We start from the raw sequence: 13,866 nt of genomic DNA, 5'->3' as shown, positions 1-13,866 counted from the left end.
CACCAATCATCAGAGGCCCCCGGATCTTGTTGACCAAATGGGAGTTGCGGGAAGGAAATGGAAGAGTCTAGAACACCTCCAAGGTTTCTCGCTCAGAATATTAGGTAGACGAGTTGTCTGGAGTGTTCTCAGGGAGAAGGGACATGCCAGGCACTGAGCTAAGTAATCCTTTGTACACATTATTCCAAATTAGCCTTACACAGGAGCTGTGAAACATATTATAATCCTCATTTACGGATAAGGACACTGAGGCCCAGAGGGCTTGAGTATCTTCTTACCCAAGGCCATGCAGGATTTGAACCCACAGCCTTTGGGTTCCAGAGTCCACACACTGAAACCTGCAGGCTGTGTTGCTGGTTGAGTAGTGATTGGCAGCTCGAACCCTGGGTCCACCTCCCTGAAGAGAGGCCTGAGCTAGAGAATGGCTTTGGAAGTCATTGGTGGATCAGGAGTGTGGTTCAGATTCTCCAGGGACAGCGCAGAGCGGAGACCAGATGTAGGGTGGGACCCAAGGGCACTCACCTTTCGGGGCAGGTGAGGAAGGAAGAGGCGGCAAGGAGGACTGAGGAGAGAGAGCCAGAGGAAGCGGCACTGTGTCAGGCAGGGGACGGGTAGAGTGGAGGCCAGACTGTGCAGTGAGGAAGAGCATCAAGGGTGAAGAAATTTAAAAAAAAAAAGGGGGGGTGGTGGTGAAACAGGGAGGGTGGTGAAATGGAATTGGGCCGCTGAGACATTACCGGGAAGGGCCAGCCGGACAGCACAGGTGAGTCGGGGTGAGGCGTGGCTCCATTTGGGTGGGGCACACTTGAGCAGCCTTTTTGGTGGTGGAGGAGAAGCCAAGGGAGAGAGCCTGAGGGGGTGATGAGTGGAGTAGAGGAAAACGAGCCCAGGGTCGTGCCAGAGGAAGAACCCGCCTTCCCCAGAGCCAGGTAGGGTCAGCAGGGGAGCATGGGGGAGGGCAGGGAGTCCCCAGCCCAGAGCAGTCCAGGGTCAGGATCAGGCCTGGGCCGGGAGCCAGCAAGGGGTTGTACAGTGTCATCAAGGAGCCCTGAACCAAGAGTCCAAAGACCGGGGCTCAGGTTCCCATGCTGCCCACCTAGTAGCTGAATGTCTTTGAGGAAAAGTATATTCTCTGAACCTCGGTTTCATTCTCTGTAGATGAAAACAATAGGCCTCCTCTGCCAGTCTCCAACTGAGGGCTCACGTTTGATGATGATAAAGGAATGGGTGGAAGGCGGGTTACAGGGCTGGTGACCATAAACCTGGTAATAGCTGCCTGCCCTTCCATTGAAGGGGAAAGAGCGCCCCCTGGTGGAGAAGGGCAGGAGGGCAGGACTAGAGGGAAGGGCTGAGGAGAGACGGGACTTGTTCTTGTTCCTTTGGCTTTCAGCCCCCAGATCCTCTGCTCGTCCCCTCGAAGCAACCCATGCCCACCTAAACTTTCATTTCCAAAGCATGTGGTAGCCCAGTTCAGTCAAGTCCAAAGACATTTATTGAGTGCTGTCTACATGCAAACTGCTCTCTGTTGGGTAGCAGGGAATGAACCAGGTGATGTGCTTGTCCTCAAAAAGCTCATATTCCAGGGAGGGCAACAAGCACAGCAAAGGATGGCTGGGATGGTGCCATGATGGTGCTACAAGCAGAGCATCGAGCAAAGCAGAAGGGAGCCTTCCATAATGAGAGGAGAAGGCAGGGGCCTTGGGAGGTAGTGTTTGACCTAGACCTTGAAGGCCCTTAACAGGCAGGTGGCAGAGAAAGGAGGCCTGAAGGCTGAGAGCTAGGGAAGGGGTGGGGCCCGGGTCTGGCAGAGCCCCAGGCATCACAGAGAGGGGACCTCAGACCTCATCAAGCTCCTTGAATGGTGTAGGGTGGGGCAACGGTCCACTCGAGATCATGCCAGTCTCTACCCTCATCCCTGCTGCCAGGTCCCTGAGGAATCCTGGATAAGAGGGATCCCACCTGAACACACCTCGAGGAGGGGGGTACAGCCCCCCTGGCCCGAGGGCTGAGAGGCATTGGCAACCTGCCAAACAGCTGGGGCCCCAGCCCAGCAACCTTTGGACAGCTGACTTGGGGTGGAGAGAGAGGCTGCAGCTTCCCTGGGCTGGCGGCAGGGCAAGCAAGCCACACCCAGCGAAACCCTGGTATCAGGACAGGGGGTGGATGAAAGATGCCCCACCTCTGCCGCTTGCAACTGGCAGCCCCTCAGGGGAATCATGTTGGGAAACGTATGTCATGGTTGGGGAAGAGGAAGAGGTTTTGGGCTGGGGTCTCAGCCCCGAGGGCTCTCCACTATGTGACACCGGGCAGTTGAAGAGCTGGTGGTGAGGACTGTGTGTATATGAGCGTGTGTGCAAGACTAAGAGACGACTTATGACGACCGTGACATCACCTAGCAGGGGCTTGAAAACACCAGGATGGAAGGGAAAGGAATTAAAATGTGTTGAGCACCTACTATGTGCCGAGCTCTTTACAAACATTATTTCTTTACAAACATTACTCCCCATGACAACACTGTAAGGTAGGTATTATTGGCCTCATTACATAAATGAGGAAATGGGCTCAGAGAGGTTAAGTAATTTTGCTGAGGTCTGACACTAAGCCCTTACTATTTCTATGAAGCATGACCCCTCTGGGAGGAGCTAGGCCATGTAGTCCCTTCCAGCTCCAGGATGCTAAATTCATGATTCTTTGGGAGGGCTTTTAAATTCTGCCAGCAACTGGCCTGCAGCCCTGCTTCTGCCACAGGCCCTCAGACCCTGCCTCGCTCTACCTGGCCCCTGCAAATCCCTGCACGGAGGAGGGAAGGCTCCACTCTCCTCCCTGTCCCCCTGCTCTTCTGGGAGGGTGGGGGTGGGGAGAGGAAGAGAGAGGAGGGGAACCTAGAAGCAGAGCACAGAAGGAGGGAGGGGAGGAACAGAGGGAAGGGGAGAAAGGAGGAGGGGAGGGGTGGCTCCCACCACCCCCTGGAAGCTCTGGAAATCCCCAGCAGCTGCTCCCCGCTCCTCTGTCTGGCCCTGAGCCAACCCTGGGAGGGAGTGAGGGGAGTTAAATGGAGAGAAAAGAGGGGCAGGGCACTGACCACAGGGGGGCAAGCCCTTCAGTCTTGGCACCCACCCCGCCCAGCAATTCCAGCCCCTGTGAGAGATTCCAGGCGTGCTCCCCTTTAAGGAAACCCTACATGCCAAAATCCACACATACCAAACAGACACATCAGGGCGGTCCTTGCACTATAAAAGGATTCTTTGCTTTACAAGAGGGTTGGGCACAAGGGAAACTTAAAATAGGAGCTTCCCCTGGTGTGGTGAAAGAAGCTCTGATTTCAGAAGCACCCCATACACACCATGCTTCCGGCATATCCAGAAAGCTGGCGACACCCGCGGGGCTGGCAGGGCTGCAGCTGCCTTAAGGCACTGACATCAGCGCGAGCACCTCCAAGGTTGTGCTGATCATCAGAGTCCCCTTGTGGGTTGTGGGGTGTCTCACAGTCCAGGGGACAAGCTGGCTGCTGTGCTTCGCAGCAGAGGTGTCTTAGGACACCTAGAAAGGACTGGAAAGCCACGGCTCAGCACAGCTGGCAGGGATTTCACAGCAGCCCAGAGAGGACAGATGTCCAAGGGCTCCCAGTGTCCCTTTGATGAGGCCACGGCAAGAGCCCCATGTCCTTACTCTCCTCCGTGGTCTGTCCTCCCTTCCACGATGCCAGGGCACAGGAGAGCCAGGCTCTGCCTCTGGAAAAGGGGAAGCACCTGACCCCCAGAAGAAGTATGAAAGGCTGATGGAGGAGCAACTCAGGCCGTGCTGCAGGCCCAGTGAGATGCATTCAGAGTCCTCTAGGCAGAAAGTAATGGTGTCCCCTAGCCCTGCCCCTCCTTTTTTTAAAAAATGGAGGTGAAATTCACATAACATAAATTTAACTATTTTAACGTGAGCAATTCAGTGGATTTTAGTCCTGTCCCCCCAACCCCTGCTTTTTTGTGCTCAGAGTGGAGTTGAGTCAGTAATGACAATAGCAGAGAATGACGAATGGAGTCCCCTTCCCCCTGCCAGGCCTGGTGCTCCAGGGAGCTGCCACTGGCCATTTAAATTAACAGCCAAGATGCCCAGCAGGCCTGGAGACTAGACCAGCCCACAGCCCTCCCCAAACATCACGCCCAGCCCAGGGAAGATGCCCAGAGTGCTTCACGACTCCTCAGAGCCCCTCTTCACGCCCCAGAACTGAAGATCACCCCATCCCCTGACTCCACACCCTCTACCCCTCCCCACACCCCTCCTCACCACCATCACAGGGAACACAAGAACCCCTCTGCCACAGAGGGGAGGGTGTCCCAGGCCACCACTTTAAGCAGAGCCTGGGAGTGTGGACACTTAAAGGCCCACCCAGGAACAGAAAACCCTTCCACACCAGACCCCACCCCAAGACCTCTCACCGAGTCGGGATTAGGAAGGCAGCAAGGAAGCCCTCCCTTCAGCCCACATCAGGATTCTGTCCATCTTAGAACAGGGGGCTGCAAGTCAGGATAGAGGACTCCCCACTTACTTAAGGGGACCAGCCCCTCTTGTCCAGGATTTGCTAAGCTCTGTGAAGGGAGTGAGGTGCTCTGACCTGAGGGGGCCATCACCCTGACCTCCTCTGATGGATACTGGCTGGAGCTGCAGGTCTGTATCTGGGGGGCATGTGAAGAAGCTGCCCAGCCCACCCCATGTTTTCACTGCCATGAAATGGTGGTAGCAGTTGCTGCACCTGCTGTAATTGGGAATGGAGGGGGACGCTGGCTGGGAGAAGCCCCTTGATGTATAGGGGGGAGGGGGACGCTTGTATCTTTAGGTCCCACAGGGTGGGGGCGGCCGGGAGGGTCAGCGGTGGTTTTGCGACCACCTTCTGTCACTCCTTCATTATGCAGAGCCTGCTAGGATCCTGGATGGAGCCGGGACCTTACCGAGTGGGGAGGGGGGCTTCTAAATGCTCTCCTTCTGGAACGGGGATGGGGAGCGAAGCAGCGTGTGAGCCCTCGGTGAGCGCCTCCCTATTTGTCAGTGGTGGGGGAGTACTCGTGTGTGTGTGTGTGTGTGTGTGCGCGCGCGCGCGCGCGCTCACCGGCTCTGTGTCACACCAGCCGTAACCCTTCCCCAGAGCTCCGCCCGGAGCTCCAGAGCCCCAACCCCTCCCAAGGTGGCGGGCCCCCCTCCCTCTCGGCGCACCCACCTTCCTCCAGTCCTCACGCCCCCCGCCCTTCCCTCCCCGACACGCACCCGCGCCCGCTGACCTGCTCCATGCTGCCGCCCGCTACGCAGTCCTCGCCGCGTCAGCCCGGCGGGGCGCAGGGGGCGGTGGCCCCTCCATAGCGCCCAGTCGGTGCAGCACCCGGCCACCGCCGCGCGCAAGGAGCGCCTGCTGTAGGCAGCCCAGACCCCCACCCGGCCCGCCCCGCCCCGCCCCGCTCCGGCCCCGCCCGCAGACCCCGCCCCCGTCCCGCCCCTCCCGCCCCTCCCGCCCCACCCCACCCGCGGGTAGAGGCACAGCGTTCACACACAGACACACAATGCACACACACTGCTCACACATCCAGGGACACACAATGCACACACACTGCTCACACATCCAGGGGCGCATCCCTGCCAACACCCACCGTTCTGCCTGTCCTGGGGGCAGTGTTAGTCCAGAGAAGATCCCCTCCAAGGGCAGCCCCTTCATTTCTGAGGTTATCAGAGTCGGAAGCGCCCCACCCTGCATTTTACAGGGCCACAGAGGGGCTTGCCCAAGGTCACACGGCAGCTTGGTGACAGAGTTGACCCCATGGCCCAGACCACTGTGACTGCCTGAGAGCGGGGCAGAGATACCCACAGCATCTGGACCATAGGGAGACACTGCCCTGGCGAGCAGGGTTCAGAGCCATGTGACCCCATGAGAACAGGAGCTGGTGTGGAGGCCCACTCCCTGTTGCCAGGATTCAGCCTCTCTTCAAATGTGTTCTGAGGCCCTTGGGTGGGTGTGGGGAGCAGGAATGGAGATTCCTGCCGCCCACCGTGTACCATGCCCCAGGCATGTGCCAAGCAGGAGGAGGAACTGAACTGTTTGTCCACTGCCAGAGAAGGGTCATCTGAAGCTCCAGATGCCAGCTGGGGACCTGACTTGTGGGCAGTGGAGCCACCAACTCTGGTGAAAGCCAAGGAGGTGGCAGAAAGACTGCCTCCCCCACTGAGACCCCTCTCCCCCATCAGGGGTGGCTCCTGACGGCCCACTGCCCCTCTATCCTGCCCATGTCAGGGCAGGGCCACACCGAGGGGGCTATCACATGAGCAGGCATGTGAGAGGAGGGCATGCTGCCCAGGGCAGGAGTATGGAGTCCCGGAGTGGACAGGGGTGGGAATTAACCTGCCCTGAGGAGGGCAGTGGGGTTGGGGCATCGGTGCGCAGGCGCTGGCTGCCCAACACCTCTGGGCCAGTGCCCAGGCGGCATGAAGGGGATTTCACACTTCTCACTGAGCCCTGGCCTCTTTGTTAGGCACCAGAGGGTGAGGGAGCAGGGGGCTGGAAGCTGAGATGGGGAGGGTTAAGCTCCTCAGTGGGCCCAGACAAAGGGGGCTTTATAGGCTGGGTGTAGGGGGCATGCTAGGGGGAGGAATTCAGGAATGCAGGCTGGGGAGGCCCTGAGCCCCCCGGGCAGCCCCGTTTGGGGCTGAGGTTGGACTCCCCCAGCCCTCCCATGCTTTGGCCCTGAAGAGTATTTGCTGCTTTGCTCCTGGGACTGCAGCCAGGAGTCCCGGCGGCCCTTCATTCCCAGCCGCCCCTCCTCTCAGGGATCTGGGGGGCACTACCCACGCACTTCCAGTCTTCCCCGCCCAGCTGGCTGCAGCCTCTCTTGGCTTCCCTGCCATGCCCTCTCAGCGGCCTCATAGTCCTGTCTGCTACCAGAGTGAGTGCCCTGCTGGCTGCCAGGGGAAGGGAGGGACAGACTTGGGTAAGGTCACAAGGCTATGGGGTCAATGGGGCCCTTTGTCCCTTCAGACAGGGTCTGTCCTGGGCTAAAGAGATAGGAGACAGAGAAGAGTGCTAGCCAGCAAGCACATGACCCCAACCCTGACCTGGCCTCTCCCAGGCCGTGGTGGAGCTGGACCTTGGGCTGTGGAAGGCAGGCCTGATTCTTCCCAGTTGGTTTCCCTCTGGCTCTCTTTCAGGGCTGAAGCAGCCACTGAAAGTGAAAACAAGGAGGAGGAGGTGGCCCGGCAGCAGCCACCCATGCTGGCCTCTGAAACAGCTGTTGCTTGGCCAGGCCTAAGGTCTGGGCTTGGGCTTTGCAAGGTTGAGAACTGTCTGTCCCCAAAGATGCTGATCTGGCCCTGAAGAGTAAACTCCTACTAGCCAAAGTCAGGGTGGCTAGATTGCTAGACCCTGAAGCTCTTTTATCAAAGCACCCTGAGCACCACAGGAAGCTTCACAAGCAGAGAATCCCAGTGAACGGAAGTGATGGTACTGCCCACCGTCTCTGCCCCAGCCTGCAGGGTCCACATGTGCAACCAGCCCAGGCCTCCCTCTTCCCTGGCAGGCCGGATCTCCGACAAGCTCCTACTCTGATTCCTGTATCTACTGTGCATGGGTCAGAACCTTCGACAACAGCAGTACCTCAGAGGAGCAGCAGTAGGGGTGGGGCAGGGCCCAGCTCAGGTTGTTGGACAGGTGTCTTATTTCATCTCCTTCATAAGATTAAAAAGAGGAAAGTCTTATCTCTTGATGAGCATCTTGGGCAAAAGTCCCCTTTTAGGGGGTAAAGAAAATGTCCAAGTCTGATCAGCATTGTACTTTCCATCTCGTTGAGAAGTTTCAAGTAACGGTGGAGGGAGGCAGACCGAGATCAAAGCCCGGGGTCTGCCGTTTATGGTCTTGGGCAGGTATTCTCACCTCTCTGAGCTCTAGCTTCCTCACTGGTAAACCAGGAATGATAATAGCACCACCTCACAAGGTTGATGAAAGATTAAATGAGATGCGAGTATAAAATGCTTGGTCCAATGAAGTCCCCATAAATGATAAATAAAAGTTAAGTGGGCTTCCCTGGTGGCGCAGTGGTTAAGAATCTGCCTGCCACTGGAGGGGACATGGATTCGAGCCCTAGTTTGGGAAGATCCCACACGCCGCGGAGCAACTAGGCCCGTGAGCCACAACTACTGAGCATGCGCGTCTGGAGCCTGTGCTCTGCAATGGGAGAGACCGCGACAGTGAGAGGCCCGCGCACCGTGATGAAGAGTGGCCCCCGCTCGCTGCAACTGGAGAGAGCCCTCGCACAGAAACGAAGACCCAACACAGCCAAAAATAAATAAATTAATTTTTTTTTTAACAAAAGGTCCACGTCAAAAAAATCTCTAAAAAAAAAAAAGTTAAGTACCTTCTACAAAGAGCTGAATGAATTCATCTTATACTGATTATTATTAGCTTTAGTTCAGCAGGTGAAAATTTCCGACCTTGTGCCTAATCTGGGAGGCCAGACCCTGGCTACAGCCAGGTGTTCCTTTTGAGGGTGGCACCGGCCTTTAGCTGGGTGGGGGAACAGGAAAGAAGGGCAGTTTCCAGCCCGGTGCTGATCCCGCCCCCCCACCCCCACCCCCACCCCCACCCAGCCTCCTTCTCTTTGCCTGTGTAGCCTCCGGGCCTCCCTGGGGAGCCGGAGGAATGGAAAGGGAGCTGAGAGCCACCAGGTAAGGAAGACAGCTCCCCCGGTGCCGGTGCCGTGGGCCTGAGAGGAGAGGAAGGCGGAGGAGTACCCAGGAGGGAGTAAAAGGAATTGAGAGGGAAGCGGGGCGGTGGGCAGCGGGCCTCACTTCTCCACCTGCTGCTCTGCAAACAAAGCCAAGAATGATGCAATCCTGGCCTGGTGCAGCTGAGGCTGCAAAGCCCTGAGAGGGGAAAGTGGGCATTGGGGGTGGGGAGGGCAGGGGCAGCAGGGCAGATGCAAGGGGCCTGTGGATGCCGGACCCTGGAGTCCCAGCCCAACATGTGATTTCTTCCTATGGCTCCTGGCCACCTCCTGAAGCCCCTCACCCTGGGTCAGACCCCTCCCCAAAGAGTCACAGCTGCCTTCGAAGCAGGAGACAGACATGATGCAACTAGGACATCATTCCACAAGGGGCGGGAGATGATGAGAGACCCAGACATCAAGTTGACTCCGAAGTCCCCGTTGGGCCCTTCACCAGCAGGCCTGGGGCTGCAGGCCTCTGTGTTCCCTTCCTCTCGTCCTGGAGACAAAAGGCAATATCCTCCAGAGAAAGTGGGATGGGAAGGCTCAGGAGAACCTCACCAAGGGCTTGCACAAAGTAGTATATATTTATAGAATTAAATAAAAACCCAAGGCAGACACTGCTCCAGGTCTGGGCCCCCAGTGCCAGGAGAACCCGGCATCCCCCGGGGGCAAGTGTACCATTAGCAGCCATCAAGCCAGCAGAGGTGGGGGTGGGGCAGGAAGGTGCCCCCCACCACCACCACCCAGTGCATCTGCCTCAGTTCCCCACTCTGCCTGGGAGCCAAGAGAACAAAGGCTTCCCCCTCCTCCACCTGGAGAAAGGGGGCTCGTCCCACATGCCAGGGCCATGCGGAGGATGTGTCATGGGCCAGGGTCCCCAAGGGGACAGGGCATTAAATGGGGGCAGCAGAAGAGGACTGCAGATACTGTGTTCAGGAATATTGTAGCCCGGCCTCGCCCCACCGCCGCCCAGAGCCGAGGGGACAGCTGGCTGGTGGCCTAGCCCAGAGGAGCCACTAGGTGGCAGGAAAAGCCCAACTCGGCCAGCCCCACCTGCTTCCACCACCGGCCCCAGAGCCCTACCCGCCCGCAACCTCCCCTTCTCCTCCCTCCTCCCTCCAGCCCATCCCTCACTGCGCCTCCAGTGATGGGGCCCCTGAAGTCTTTTCTTTCTTCCTTCCGCCTTTGGGAAGGGAAAAAGCTCTCAATCCTCCTCAAAATGTGTTAATAATGATGATAATAATTAGTGCCCGTGGCTGTTTATTGAGTGCGTAAGAGGTTCCAGGCATCTTACATGCATTATCTCACCTGCTCACACATGAGGTAAGTTTAAAAAAACTCTCCGTTTTTTCAAGAGGAGACAGCGAAAGCATAAATAGATTGCTCTCAAACCCAGTATCCTCGCTTGGGAGTGTTATCAAGTGGGTGTAGGCGTGGGGAGGACGGGAAGGACCCATCAGATGCATCTGAGTTTTGTCCACCATCCTTACCACCCCCTCTCCCCTCCCCCACTCCTTGAGGGTCTAGGAGGGTGTCTTAGTCTTGGGGCGAGTGTGAGGTTTGAAAAAGCTACCCAAGTGATTCAGGCTCACAAAAAACCCCACCCTGACTGAGAGCCACTGCACCCTACCCTGCTGCCTCACCTCCAGGCTCCGCAAGGCATTCTGGGTTCTCCCCTTGCCAGCCTCGCTTCCCCTGTGAATTTCTATTCCAGTAATGGCTGCCCCCCATTCAGGCCCAAAGGTGATTCCAGCCCAGAGGACCTTTCTCCACTGCCAGTTCCTCTTCTGGCCTGGCTGTCCTTGACCTCCTGCACGGTTTTCAGCAAACATTCATGGGGGGTATTTCTGGCACACCACTAGGTTGAGGGGGTGGAAGACAAGCCGAAAACAAACAAGACACAGAACCCACTCGCCAAGTGCAACAAGAGCTTCACATGTCTAAAGCTGGGCCTATAGTCACTCTACATACGGTGTCCCACACAAAGCCCCATATCCAGAAGAAAAAGATAACTATCTCTATAGCTGTTATCTTCACAGTATCAGGGCATTGGAAAAGGTGGGAGCTGTGGGGAAGGGGCACCAGTAGATGACACCCAATGCACACTGAAACCTTTCTTCTTTGTTTTTTGGCCGCGCTGTGGGGCATGCGGAATCTTCATTCCCCGACCAGGGATCAAACCCGGGCCTCCTGCATTGGAAGCATGGAGTCTTAACCACTGGACCGCCAGGGAAGACCCTCAATGAAACTTCTTGAAATCTTCTTTAACTCTGCCAAATCTCTTACCTAAGATAGCTGTTGCCAGACTCTCCCGTCCCATTCCAAATCTTCCAAACTCCCCCCAAGCTCAGCTGTTACCTTCTCACACTTATTTTTCTTTCCCAGGATAAACCTAGCTAGCCTCTCCTATTCTCCTGCCTATCCCATCACCCCTCATGATTTGCAGAAAAAAGGCCCAGAAACAAAGCCATGTTTCTCAGAAGGGGGAAGGGGGAAAGCCAGGGATGAGATGAGAAGGCCATGTGAAGAAGGGCACCTGAGCTGAGCTCTTGAAATGCAGGGTTTCTGTTAGGTGTGAATTCAGCAGGGGAGCAGTGGGTAGTTCAGTGCAACCTCTGGTCACTGGACAAAGCCTGCTGACTCTACCTCGGTGGCGTCTTCCAACTAAAGGGGCAGCATCTTCTCTGTCATTCTCTCTGACACCACTGGCACCAGAAGGAAGCGGTCCACGTGCCCCCCTCGGGAATATCTTGAGTTACAGCTATGTCACTTAGTTCATGCTCTTATTCCAGCCACGAAAAGTCCAATCCCTTAAGAAGATTCTGAAGAATCCTGACATTTAGTGGCTAAAAAAACCCACCCATACCTCCAACCGAGTTGTCCTGTGCAGAAGGTGAAGATCCAGGTTCGAGTCTGGCTGACTAGGAAAACAAGGCAGCACTCCCGGGTGGGGGCTGACCTCATCTTTCCTCCTCCACCACCACCTTGGCACATCCACTCAACTGTGCCAGCCCTGGGGGCAGGGAGAGAGCTGAATAGGACACAGTTTCTGTCCCTCACAGACCAGAGGTTACAGTCGAGTAACCGGCAGACACGTGAACAGCTATTTTAACAGGGGAAGGAGCATCTGTCTGGCTGAGAGTGGCTGGTGAAAATTCCAGAGGTGACCCTGGAGGAAAATCTTGAAGGATGAGCAGTTCTGCAGGTGAAGAAGGTAGGAAGTTAGGGTCCTCCAGGCAGATGGGACAGTATGAGGGAAGGTGGAGTGGCGGGAGAAGGGATGCCATCATCTGGGGACTTCGAGTCAGGCTTTGTGACCAGCGTGCATCCTGTGTGGCAGGGGAAGGAGAAATGGCCTTGAACGTCAAGTTGAGGAGTTAAGGTTTTCTTCTCTAGGTTAAAAGTCATCAATGATTTTAAACTAAGGAAGTGACTTGAGCACATCTTTATTTTGGAAGGACTATTAGAAGGACTGGAGAGGGGAAAGAGGAAGCGGGATGGCCAGTTGGGAAGTTGCTGAAATTGTCCAGGTGAACAAGGGGAGTGCCTAAACTAGGGCATGGCAATGGAGGAGGGATGCGTGATGAGTCGCAGCTTACATGGGGATCCGTGCACAGGATAAAATTGCAGTCAAAATTCCTCTTGAGAATCTCTTGGGAAGGGGCTCCATTAGACATCAACGATAACCCAGTTAGTGCTTCTTCAGAACTGGGGTCAACTCTCGTGCCTTTGGCTGAGCACCAGAGTAACATGGTTGGTTTTCAGAATCCACACGGCACAAACAGGTGCTAGAATCCTTATGCAAAAGATGCTTGTGGGCTTCCCTGGTGGCGCAGTGGTTGAGAGTCCGCCTGCCGATGCAGGGGACGCGGGTTCGTGCCCCGGTCCAGGAAGATCCCACGTGCCGCAGAGCAGCTGGGCCCGTGAGCCATGGCCGCTGAGCCTGCGCGTCCGGAGCCTGTGCTCCGCAACGGGAGAGGCCACGGCAGTGAGAGGCCCGCGTACCGCAAAAAAAAAAAAAAAAAAGATGCTCGCACTCTAAGAGACTGGAAGGGAACCAAGACAGAAAATTCACTTTTCCCATCTCACCCTCAATCGGGGGACACAGATGAAATGGAGGAGGGAATCTCCTGCACAGTTATGATGTCACGTGCTTATAACTGAATTCAAGTTAGATGCATGCATGATAAGACACCACTGAGAGGTGAGATGGAATGAAAAGTGGCAGCTGAGAGTAGACATAGGAGAGGACGGAGGTAGTTTCAGGTTTTGGGGGTGAAGAGTGTGGGAGGGGACCTTTTTACTTATTTTGGGCTCCCTGTTTCCAAAAGAATGCCTTTACTTCTGTGCGCTTTATCATGCCAGCCAGAGGGGACTAGTACCTCTTTCCTAACAAACCTAACACATCATCACTAATATGAAGGATGCTGATTTGAAATGATGAAAACCTATGTCTCTACTTTCAAGAAATGCCTACTACTAACACTCACTCTTGACTGTTGGTGTCGGCAAAGATTCTTTACGATCAACAAGCTGTGTCCAAACAGGGGACATCAGAGCATTTGAATTGCTGATTCCGAGTTAAGCATTTTCCTTTATGTTCTTCACACTTCATGGCTTGGAGCATTTTTTCTTCCAAAAGGGAAGAGAACGTTAATCAGGGGTTCATGCCTTCACCGAATGGCTATCAGAATTGATAAGACACTGTTTCGTCCTCACGTGGACCTGTGACTTGGGAATGAGCTGAATAGGGCAAGTGGGGATCCCGAGACTCCCTCCTGGGGCACTTCTAATCAGTCCTAAGAAAATGCAACTGCTGAGAACTAGGGTTTCATCTCACTCAGCATGCTTTCCACTCTGAGGATGCAGAAAATTCTCCAAAATGTGTCCAGGTGGTACTTTGGCCCTCTAAGTGGGGAACGTGGAGAAGGACTGGGTGGGAAAGTGAAGAGGGAAGATTCGAGCAGCTCCAAGTACACACAATCAGAGAAACATTTCTGGTCCTTTCCTCTCCAAAGAGGACAGCTCAGGAGGGAATGGGCTAGAAAGGCAGGAGGGACACAGGTCAAACTTATGAACAACCTTGACTGCCAGCCTAGGTATATACTAGGAATGACTACTATGGTAAAATAGG

The 13,866-nt window shown here is 55.6% G+C and overlaps 1 protein-coding gene across 1 annotated transcript in view; it reads right to left on the bottom strand.

Annotated features, from left to right (window-relative positions):
• ARHGAP23 (Rho GTPase activating protein 23) overlaps window positions 1-5,342 on the bottom strand; it is an 81,270-nt gene extending 75,928 nt beyond the window's left edge. The window contains exon 1 of the mRNA XM_060135962.1: window positions 5,268-5,342. Coding sequence (XP_059991945.1) covers window positions 5,268-5,276 — 9 coding nt within the window. The 5' untranslated portion in view covers window positions 5,277-5,342. The remainder of the gene's footprint in view (window positions 1-5,267) is intronic.
• Window positions 5,343-13,866: the final 8,524 nt, after the last annotated feature.

Source organism: Lagenorhynchus albirostris, chromosome 20 (genome assembly GCF_949774975.1).
Source record: "Lagenorhynchus albirostris chromosome 20, mLagAlb1.1, whole genome shotgun sequence".
Classification (NCBI taxonomy): Eukaryota; Metazoa; Chordata; class Mammalia; order Artiodactyla; family Delphinidae; genus Lagenorhynchus; species Lagenorhynchus albirostris.
The sequence above is the reverse complement of the archived record's forward strand: the minus strand, read 5'-3'. Positions and strand labels throughout refer to the sequence as shown.